General features: G+C 40.8%; 1 protein-coding gene across 1 annotated transcript; it reads right to left on the bottom strand.

The window, feature by feature from the left end:
• Positions 1-9,011: 9,011 nt before the first annotated feature.
• LOC140128680 (olfactory receptor 10A7-like) lies at positions 9,012-9,944 on the bottom strand. Its single transcript, XM_072150378.1, has one exon. It carries the CDS (start codon positions 9,942-9,944, stop codon positions 9,012-9,014), a length of 933 nt encoding a protein of 310 aa, XP_072006479.1.
• Positions 9,945-11,970: the final 2,026 nt, after the last annotated feature.

The following is an 11,970-nucleotide window of genomic DNA, read 5'->3' as shown; positions in this document are numbered from 1 at the left end:
GTTCATTTAACTTCCAGACAAAAGTCCATTGTTACTATTACAGTTAGCATCAATAAGCTATTCAACAAAAATCTAGGGGTTTTTGGCTTGTGAGTAGTGATGAGCGAGCATACTCGGACCGGCTCGTTGCTCGGACGAGTATTTGCCCCCTGCTCGATAACGAGCATTTAATTAAAAAAAAGAAGTGAAGAACATTAAAAAAATACAATTAAAACATTTAATTTAATCATTTAATTGAAGACAACAGTGAAAGAACACAGTGCAGAATAGATTGCAGATGTTCGGGAACATCTGCGATCTGCTCCGGAGACACGCGTGCAGAACGGTGTTCTCCGCAATAGTATTTGAAGAACAATATGTGTGAAGAACACATTGCAGATGTTTGGCAACATCTGCAAGTTGTTCTCTACACATATTGTGTAGATCCTTTCTCTGTCTAGTATTTAGCCAGAGAAATATCATAAATAATTATCAATCAAACCTTGTTTGCAAAGTTGCGCTTTTATAGCTAGTATAGAAAAAGTCTTGTGGTCAGAGAACATTGTGCAGTTCAGAAAAGTGTGGTCAGTGAGTTTGTCATATGAATCAATTTTTGGTTACCTCATGCCCCAAATAATTGAGATTCTTCTCCAATACAGAGAGGGAGAAGTGTTATATACTGATTCCTCTCTGGTGTGGTGGGCACTCCACTATGAAGGTCCAATGAAGTGAAAAGCATAAATGTCTTTATTGATGTATCAAAAGGTTTTACGATACTGGCAAAGCTCATCGTGCTGCTTTTCGCTTTTCTAAGCCTTCAACATCTTCTGAGCTGGAGCTTTTCAGTATATCAATGAAGGATGGAAACTCCATCACTCTTGGAGTTCCTCTCACAACCATAAAAGACACAATGGTAAACTTCCTCTCACTGCCATCATAGACTTAAAGGGGTTATATATCATACACCGATGCTCATGCATATGGTAGCCCTGCCGAGCACCTGGGTCAGCCGGGTACATCAAGGGGCCTGCACAGCATTTATTTCTATGCCAAGCCCTACTGGCCATAGAAATAAATGCAGCTACTGGCTGCAGTAAGTGCACAGGCACAGGGACAGTAATTCCCAGAGCCAGTGCAGTCACCACTGCCTGAGCCCATTCCCACAGCCTGCCTCCACCCTTCATACCCCACCAAGCCCTCTGGTGTGGAGATGGCAGAAAGAGGAAAACAATTGTAAGTGTTAGCTATAAGTGCTAGCATTTGTGATTATTTCAGGGCTTTTATGCCAGTGGCGTGGTGAAGAGGCCCTGATAAATACCCCCTATGGGTATAACCTATCATTAGGTGGCTCCTTATACCACTTTGATGTCTGTCTTGGAAGTTCCGCTTCAGCTTGATTCAGTGACATGGATTTGGCCCTTGATTAATCTGTTTTTGTGGCAGTCATTTGAAAGGTCACCTATAAATATCAAAAATCACAGCACATAGACCAGGGGGACTGGCATCAATTTGAACCAAAACTTGAACCTAAATTGAAAGTCGCAAATCATGAATTCAGTCCAATCGAGAAAACTAGTCTTATAAATAATGAATTTAGTGAAGAAGGGTCTAAGTCAAAATGACTTTCCACTGTCCTATGTTCATTTGGACCAATGAAAAGTCTCAAAAAAGCATTTGCAACACAACTGTGCCAAACACAACATCAAACATAGACAAAATTAATACAAATTACCCCCATTGGGGATACAGATTCATTTTTGCTCTTTTGGTAAAGTACTTAAAATTATCAGCAATATAAAATAACACAAAGAAATAAGGAAAATGAAAAACAAATAAAATAATAATTTTAGACAAGTGTAGGAGGTCCAACGGGGGAGGAAGTCTTCAATGAAGCAGGAAAAGTAGCAAAGTGATCATGGCCACTCATAAGCTTAGTTCAATATCGATGCCTGTTGCCCTTGCCCTCTGTCCTCCATTCTCTCTTATATTGTGGCCTCTTTATTGGGGTTTGCCTCAAAGTTTGGCCTAATTTCTGTTCTCCAACTAAGTTTTGTCCAACTCGCTCATCTCTATTTATGACACGTGTCTTTTTGTGCATTTATATACCTTAGATCAAATCCAGCACCCATGAGGGGCAATAGAATGTAAATTTTATTCTTGAAAGTTAAAAATATACATGTAGACTCGGAAACGTACATGGACTTACATGTTCCAGCTTCAAAACCTCAGGGTGCGATTACACATTGCGTTTTTATGCAATTAAACTACTATGGAGAAGAGATTTGCATAATTGAATTGTCTTTACTTTTTAACACAATGTAAATGCATTATGTTATTATTACGGTAACAATGAGTTATTGCTTTTACAAAATGTAATGTAAACAAAATAGTTACACAATCTGTTAATGTTATATGGTTAACATGTAAACCACAGTCCCAGTGCCTGGATCTATGAGTAATGTCCCTGGTTTATCAAAATGGATTTTGATGGTTGATTTCCTTTCATGGTAAGATTCCATATATTTACAAAAAAAATGTTCTAGATTGTTAAGCTTTTCCGTAAAAACCGACAAAAAACGTGCTATCCTTTAACGCAAACCTAAGTTTTGGAAGTTGTGGAAGATCACTTTAGGGTACACCTACAGTTTCGCACTTATGGGGAAATGTTTGATCTTCTGAGAATGTCCCCCACTGACCTAGAGGTCCCAGGACTTGGTGCACCCAGTGTCCTCCCTCAGCTTATAAATTCTCTCTTCACAATCTTCATCTCTAGAAAATAAATGAATGGAACGTGTGCAGACTAAAATGCTCACTATTCCTATTGATAGAATACTTGAGTGGTTAAAGGGGTTGTTCCCATTTCAGCAAATTAATGTTATTGTTTGTATAACGCAAAATTATAGAATAATCCATAAACATGTTCATATACTGTATCAAATCCTCACTGCTTGCTGTTGGCCTATAGCAGCGATGGCGAACCTTTTAGAGATTGGGTGCCCAAACTACAACCGAGACCCATTTATTTCCCATCAAGTGCCAACATGACCATTAATACAGTAACTTATTGCTGCCTGTTTTTCCACAAGAATAAATCGTATTGGCCCCCGGAGGACACTAATACAGCTGGAAGCAAAAGGGCAAATTCAGACATCATTGTAGCTTCTCTCAACGGTCTCAAAAATAAAGGAAGAATCATGGGGCCAGCGAGGGGACCACCAAAGATAATCCAGCTCTGTTCACACCTTCTCACTCTTCCTGCAGTTCCAATCAGTCAAGGATGTGTCACCTTAAAAAGAGTGTTGGGAACAGCATCTCAAGTTCTTTGAGACTGCAGGAAGATTTGAGTCCTTTCTGTTGAACTTTGCCCTGGGGTGATAGCCTGGGTGCCCAAAGATAGGGATCCGAGTGCCACCTCTGGCACCTGTGCCATAGGTTCTCCATCACTGGCCTATAGGAAGCTTCTATGATTACTTCCAGTGGATAGAAATCTGGCCATGGTCACCGAGTAATCAGAGCCATGTGATATAATGAGTCGTGCACCTGTGTGACATCACATGACAGGGGCAGCTTTCTGTCAACTGGAAATAAACAATGAAGCTTTCTATAGCAGGACAGCAAGCAGAGATCTAGAAAAACATGAGCAATTGACACAGAAAATATATTGGAAAATTGTATAACTTTTTATTATACAAACAATGAATTTTTTTGCTAAAATGGGAATATCCCTGGTGGTTACCTCTGTTCTGTTATCTCAGGGGCTTTGCAAATGTGACATAGCAGCTAAGATCCATTCCAGAAGCCAACTGGTGCACTTTGCCCCATTGTGTGCCCTTAATGAGGACCTGCCATCCTGTATGAGTCTGGTAGGAGCTGCTTTCTACCCTACCCCAGTAATATCAGAGTTAAACTTCTAGCAAACACTGCAGTACATAGCGCTGCAAATGCTGGACCAAGCTTACAGCCATCTGGTGCATACATGAGGGGGCATACAAGGAGGCGGTGACTGCCGCTTGATGCTTGGCAATCACTGCCGGCGTATGGTGCGGGAGGGGTGATCCGGGAAAGAAGCAGAGGAGAGGGGAGCGCCTCGGACTGCCCCCTCATGAATACGGCAGGCATCTGTGAGCTCGGTCCGGCGTTCTGAGGCTACGGAGCTGCAGTGTTTGTCAGCTTTATCACAAGGTTTCGATAAAGCTAGCAGTTTAACTCTGCAACACCCCTGCCAGTACATGGGCAAGGGAGTAGTTGCAAACAGTGCCATCTCCATGTTAGGAGCTGACAGACGGAGTCGCAAACCCTCCAGTAAGGTTCCAGAACCTGAGCACTTGGTGTTAGCAGATGTAGATCCTGACTGAACAGGCAATGGTTAATGGTATGTGAATTCTAACCAATTGTATTCCACCATGTAAAATGGAGTGTGATTGGAGGGTGAGCCACCACCTGACCACGATAATAAATATTCTTAATCTTGAACTGCTCATAAAAAAATGTAATAAACTTCAAACCTGCTCTTATAACCCATCTATTTAAGAAAACAAATCACATTTCCTAACTGCATGAAACCATCCACCCGACTACTGTCCATACCAGATCTCCCAGACAGTATAGGAGATGTGGATGCTACCCCTGGCTAGCCCGAGCTCTGTGCTCTTAGCAGCTTAACTCCCCTTCATATTGTAACTATTCATGTATAAGCCAAAGCACCTATTGACTGGAGTACAAGCCCTGCGTAGGAGATGCATGTCCACAATAGAGTCCCCCTTAAAGAAATATCCACAAAACAGCTCACTTTAACAAAATGTCCCCAGAAGAAGCCCCCTCTAATGAAATGTCCACAACAGAGCCCCCTTTTAATGAAATGACCACAGTAGAGGCCCCCTTTACAGAAATGTCCGCTGCTGAACTCCCCTTTACACAAATGTCTACAGCAGGGTCCCCCCTTTACAGAAATGTCCACTGCAGATACCCCTACACCATAAATGAAATGTAGACATTAGAGAAAGCTTTGGCTTCTTCTCCCCGCGAGTCTGTCTTCTCCTCTTCCTGCTTCTGTGCATCTCTATGATGTCACATGGCCATGGCACCACTCCGTCATAGTGATACGCGGGAAGGAAGAGGACAAGATGGAGTTTCTGGGAGAGGAAGCCAAAGATAAGTTAAGTGGTATTTTTTTTTTAAAGACCGCCGCTCTGAGCAGTGGTAGATCTTCATAAATGTCCTGGGTTTGGGAAGTAGTAGGCCCTACGCAAGCCAAAGGCTCCGGGTGCCCACCCATACCTCCTATATAAAGATCCACCATTGGGAGGGAGAGGGATTGTGTGCACCTGAGTACCTGGAAACTATTTTTTACCAAATCTACTCTCCAAATGGTTTTCATTCCCTTCTGAGTCTGGTCTGAGACACAGTACGATGTCATATAAATAACAATCTGTAAATCGGCTTCACATGTTAAAGTGTTCTAAAGTTATTACCATCATACAGTAAATTGTCATATGTCAAGAAGAAATTTGAAGAAAAAAGGATGTGTCAAGAAAATGCAAAGTAATCAAGGGGTTAATTTATTTCTTTGAATGGCACAACATTTTCAGTGTTATTGTAATTGACTTGTGGACGACTTTGCTCACAGGTGTCTATTCTATGCAAAAGGTTTGATGCCAAGGAATATTTAGTCTGGACATTATGGGGCAGATTTATCAAGCTGTCTGAAAGTCAGAATATTTCTAGTTGCCCTTGGCAACCAATCACAGTTCAACTTTCATTTAACCAGTGCTCATGAATATTTTTAAAGGGGAGCTGTGATTGGTTGCCATGGGCAACTAGAAATATTCTGACTTTCAGACAGCTTGATAAATCTGCCCCTATATGAAGGAACATAGATTTGCGTAGCTAGTCAGTCCTAGAGGCCAGAATAGTCATGGAAGCCCCAGGAGGTGACTATGAAGTCCTAACTGCCCCCACCCTACTTATAATAAGTATAATGACTGGAGTCCAGTGTGCCTCAACGCGAACAGCTGTTCGGAGCAGTGAGGCAGTGTCCCAATACAGGTCATCAGTTTACCAGTTAAAAAGGCAATAGTATGATTCTGTATTTTTGACCAAAAATCATTATATATAGCATTGTCACATTCTGCAGCGCTGTATATATCATGGGGGGGGGGAGGGAATACAAACCAAATAAGTCCTAGTCATATGAGGAAATAGGAGTGAGCCCTCCGCTCAGGAGAACTTACATAAATAATACAAAAAGTGATCTCATAGGTAAATAAATAATGCTCTTGCAGTCAGACATTGGGGGTTATTTATCATGAATCAGCCCGATACATCGATAGGCTTCGTGTCTGACGGGGTCCTGCGCAGCATTTAAATTAAACCATAGAAATAAACGCATCCAGGGACCTTCACATGTGAAAATTTGCGAGTGCGAGTGCGCAGTAACACCATGGGGACAGTAACACCCTGTGCCGGCCCACTCCCTGCCAGCCATGCCCACCGCTCGCCTGGCTGCACCCCTCCTTTATGCCCCACTGGCGTGAAGGTGGCAGATTGGGGTAAATAATTGCAAGTACTAGCAATAACTTAGCATTTGACGTGGCGCAGAGGTCCTGATAAATATCCCCCATTGGGTGGCTACATGCCACTGTTATTCAAAGCTATTAATAGGGTACCAAAAAACGCATAAGAACTGGCTACTACTGTACCATTGTTGAAATATCATTATTGCTCTTAAAATTATTAAAACAATTTCCAGGACAATTAATTTAAAATTATTCAAGTCTTTCCTGTAAAAAAGTTGTCATAATTTTGGAGGAAATTATACCATGGCCCACATTTATCAAAGTCTGTGCCATGTGCATTCACTTCTGTGCAGCAGATTAATGAATACTGGTGCAGGGTCTTCAATACCTGGCACTGAACTGCTCGGAAGTGGCACCAAATCTTTTTGGTGCACCTTTAAAATAGAGCGTGCAACATAATTCTGTCAAGTTGCGATAATAAATGTGGTCCACGGTCCGAATCAGCACCGCAAAATTTTGTGCCGCAGAGGACAGATTAAGGGCTGAGACTCAATAATGGTTTCACCTTCTTTTCTGTGCAAATTCAGTAAACTGACGCTACAGCTTTAATAAGCGTAGGACGATGTGTCAGATTGTAAAATTTTATTGACATCGAAGAGCTGGACTGCGATCTGTGTTACAGGTCATTCAGTATTAGGGGCTGAGGTGCAGACATGTCTCTACAACTCAAACCTAATGGTGAAGCCAGAAATTATTTATTCTCTAAACTATTGTCAACAAATTGAAAGTAAAAAATGATGAAATAAACTGAATGCTACAACTTTAACGTTACTCACCAGTCAACACTCAAACTTTGAAAAGCAGCCTCACTCTGCAAAGGAGGAATTTACTAAGACTGGTGTATATCCCCCTGCCGGTGCACTTCATGGTGGTTATCGATACATATATAGACTATAGTAAATATGGTAGAGAGCAGGGGGTTCATAATCCCTCCTGCTCAGATCCCACCCATCACTTAGCCTGTTCTGGTCCCATTAAGCCCAAAGGTGCAAAAAAAATCTACAAAACAGTGGAAAAAGGTAAAATTTACAAAATAAGGTTAGAGACTTTAATTGAAAAACACCTGTGTTTCAGTGGACTAGAGCGGGTTATATGCCAAATTTCAGGATAACTGTATCAACATCAGTCCAGAACAATTAGGTTCAGACTTGAACTCAATCCTCTGAAAAGTTTGGTGAAACTGTAATACTGTAAACCAGTTCACTTTTATTGCCTTTCCTTTTGAAGAAGTGCAGATATGCCATTGCTTAGTGAGGAGCTATGGGAGAAATATAACATGCCTTGTGCACCAGTTATCTCAGGTAGGTCAGAGCACGTGTAAACTGCTCTGACCCGTTGGAGATCAATTCTGAAACTACTTAGAGGCTCATAGTAGATATGGGCTGCAGAGCTCCAGCCTTGAAGGGGTTTTCCCACAAAAGAAAATTTTCACATTTCCATCCCCTAGTGATGTTAACACAATAAAGATCATTTTGACCCCTTACTTTACAATTTTAATCAGTTTTATTGGTGTTTTAGTGCCTATCACTCTCTATGCTGCTCCATGCAAAATCTCAGGGTGTGGGAGGGGCAGACATATTATGACCCATCTTGTTCTGTGGGGTGACAATGTGGTTAGATTATCAGGGTACAAGTGTATATACACTTTCATCTGGCATCTGACATTGTACTTGTACACTGACACATAGCAAGAGATTAGATAGATCAGAGATGCATGAGATACCTATTACACAGAGGATGACAGACAGAAGCTGATAGAATTTACACTGTTACACTGTGAGCACTGCTACATCACAGATTTTTGCCTGCCTCCCCCTTCCCCCAGATCACTTATCTGCTTGTAGTTTGTAGTTTGCAGCCTCTCTCTGCTCACGATCTCCTGGCAGGAAGTGATCAGTGAGAATCTGTGAGCTCTATGCAGGGGGCGGAGCTACAGACACACAGCAGAGAGAGACAGAAATCTCATCTGCATGATCTCACACAGAAATCCAAGATTTCCCCACCCGACCCTAAGTCAGAAGTCACAGGGTCGTTTCTAGGGGCAACTGAAATTTTGTACACCAGGATTGATAGAGACAGGTTGAACTTATATCTGTGAAATGCTGCATTTTTGTTGATAACAGTGAATTAGAGAATGTGTTATTTTGTTATCATATAAGAAACTTGTCTTCGTGGGAAAACCCCTTTAAAACAATTCCCCATATGGGTCTATGTGCTGACAAAGGCAACTATTAAGAACTATTTGAGTAAATCAAAATATTTGATTGGTTTCATGTAAATAATTAACCAAATTATGGCTTAAAGAAAGGTGGGCACATCCAGAGCAAATATTTTATGGTGGTCACGTCCAGAGCAAATATTTTATGGTGGTCACATCCAGAGCAAATATTTTATGGTGGTCACGTCCAGAGCAAATATTTTATGGTGGTCACGTCCAGAGCAAATATTTTATCTTCTTTATCTGTTTTGCAGGACACGGCTCATCACTTTCCTCATTGCTCTCTTTATTTCGTTGTTCCTCAGGCTGTAGATGAAGGGATTCATCAATGGTGTGACTACGATGTACAGGAGGGATCGGTACTTGTTGATATGTGATGAGCTCTCGTCACTTGGAGTTATGTAAACTGTAATCAGGGTCCCATAATATACACAGACTGTGGTCAGGTGGGAGCTACAAGTGGAGAAGGCTTTTCCTTTTCCATAAGAAATATTAAGGATAGTGAAGAAAATACAAAAGTAGGTCAGAATTATAAATGCAAATGGAAAAAATATCAGCATGATGGAAATAAAAACGTCTTGCAACATTAGAAAAGAAACATCTGAAGTAGACAATTTCAATACGGGACCAAAGTCACAGAAGAAGTGGTCAATGTAATTCAATCCGCAAAATTTAAATTGAATAACAACAAGGAATTCGCTTGATAGCACCACAGTGACTAAAGACCATGAACCGGTAACAAGCAGGAGTAAAAGATCTGGGTTCATCAATGAAGAATAGCGTAAAGGGTGGCAAACGGCCAAATATCGATCAAATGACATCACAGCAATGATAAAACATTGAATAAATCCAAAAATACCTGAGAAATACAACTGCAACATACAGCCCCAAAAGGGTAAAATACCCTCCTCTAAAAATATGATATCCAACATCATGGGGACAACGCTGGTGGTTAGTAGGACATCAGCTGTGGATAAATGTTTCAGGAAGAAGAACATTGGGGTCTTGAGATGGTCCATAGTGGACACCAGAAGGATAATAATAAGATTTCCACCCAGTATTAATGTGTAAGTCAGGAGAAACACAATGAATAGAGGGATTTTGTATTTGTAGAGACCTCGGAATCCGAGAAGATGAATCTCAGTGACTTGTGTCTGATTCTCCTCACACATCATTTATATCTCAATTAAGATCCAAGAACATTTTTCCCCTTCTACAAACTTAAAGATATAAGATATGTATATGTAATTACAAAAATGATTATTTGGCATCAGATTTTACTTACTAGGGTTTTCCCATAGATGATGGTCACAAGAGATCGGAAAAAGCAGAAACGAGACCTATAATTGCTGCGGGTCTTTATGTGCCAAAGGTGAAGTGTCAGAGGTGTTGACATCTTTTATAATGTCAGATAAACACTGAATATTCCCCCAGGCTCCTGATCTGATAATCATACTCTAGTGGATAAAGCAAACAGATGAGACCCGTGATTAAGGATTATTGATATCAGGGTTGTTCAAATTGGATCTAAGTGATTACTAGACTCCACAGTGAACAATAAAGAGGTGTCATTCCTTGACCTTTTCTCTTAGATTCAAAGTGACACAAAGAGATCAGAAAAAACAACGGGTTATAATGTCTGCCTAGAGGCAGAACCTGGGAACCACTTACTCTAATGCATCAAAACCCAAATGGGGAGAGTATAGACCAGAGCTTCTCCCTTTTGCTGTTAACTGGAGTTATACATTAGCCCCGCTGCACACTTTGGCCCAAGTCCGGGTCCCACAAGTGATCAGTAGTGAGTGGCAAAAGTAAGGTGACAAAATATTAATATTAGGGTACTAAAGGGGCGTGACTACTGATATGGAGTGAGGGAGGGACCCACTGGTTACCAGCTGTTCACGTGTTTGTGCAGCATTCACCCCCACAGCATTTTTGAACCACCTAACCGCTAACCCTCGCTCCTATCAATTATAACAAGGGACCACTAATCTCTGCATCTTCCATCAGAGTAAGGGTACTTTTCTGGCGAACCTATATATCCCCTGATGAGCCCCTGAAGGGTGAAACAGGCCTTGTCGGGATCTGGTTACGCAAAGCCTATGACTTTCTTTTCTCTGTTTCAATCTGGGACTAGACCTGAGGAATAGATCCTATACTAGGGCCAGTTATTTAGGGTGAGGTTCCGGTCAGGCTGTGGCCACCTAGGACCACAGCTCTGAGGTTAAGCTGACAGGGTCAGGTAGATGTACAGGGTGTTTCTAGGGATAGTGACAGAATTTCCCAGACCCCCGCTGACACCAAGAGTCTCATCCACTCGGATGTAATGTGTCTTCACTAACTGTACTGTCCTATGGACATAACTCTTTCTGTTAACTATTATAACAAGCATAACATCCTCGAGAGTAAGGAATGCAGACAGAGGAATCTCCATCACATGCTGTCTAGCCCAAAAGGTGAGCCCCCTGCCAGCTATCTATACAGCACTCAGTATTATCATTTACTTTGCATACTGATTGGAGGCCACCAGATGCTTATATGCATATTGTTTTTCCTCCTCTCTCTTTTCAGATGGGCACCATGCACCAAAATAGTTGCCTGTAAGCAACAGTCTCCTATGCTGTATTAACATTAATTTTAATATTTAAGTAAAAGTTACATTTTAAATGACTTTCTTGTATATTTTTTGAAAAGTTAAGTATAAGTGATCTCAGGTCATTTCCATTTGACCATTCTTGTATTTAATTACTGATATGGAGTGTCACAAGACCTGGTTTGAAAACTAATAAGTGGGGCAGATTTTGTTAAACTCTGATGGAACACAATCATTTCCCCCTCGAAGTGTAAGTTATCAAAGTAATTTTTTGAGACTTTTTTTTTTTGCATGAAACATTATGCACTATGGTAATGGAAGATTTTGGTTCTATTTTGCATTTATTTATGAAAACAGGGGAATTTTAAAAAAAGAAATCATCATATTCAAAATGTTCTGCTTTTCAGACAGTTTTACCAGTAAGAGTAGTTACTGATATTGTCTTTATCTCTGCCTTAAGTTTATTTGTTGGCAAAAATGTTTAATGTCGTTTTAGTTTATTGCAATGTTTTTAAAATTTTCAGTTTGTCTAAAACTTTTGAGAACAGTATTTAGGAAGCTTGTTAAGCCTTCAAGTATTTTACAGAAATTAAAATGAAATCATT

This window comes from Engystomops pustulosus, chromosome 4 (genome assembly GCF_040894005.1).
Source record: "Engystomops pustulosus chromosome 4, aEngPut4.maternal, whole genome shotgun sequence".
Classification (NCBI taxonomy): Eukaryota; Metazoa; Chordata; class Amphibia; order Anura; family Leptodactylidae; genus Engystomops; species Engystomops pustulosus.
This window is presented reverse-complemented; position numbering and strand designations above follow the sequence as displayed.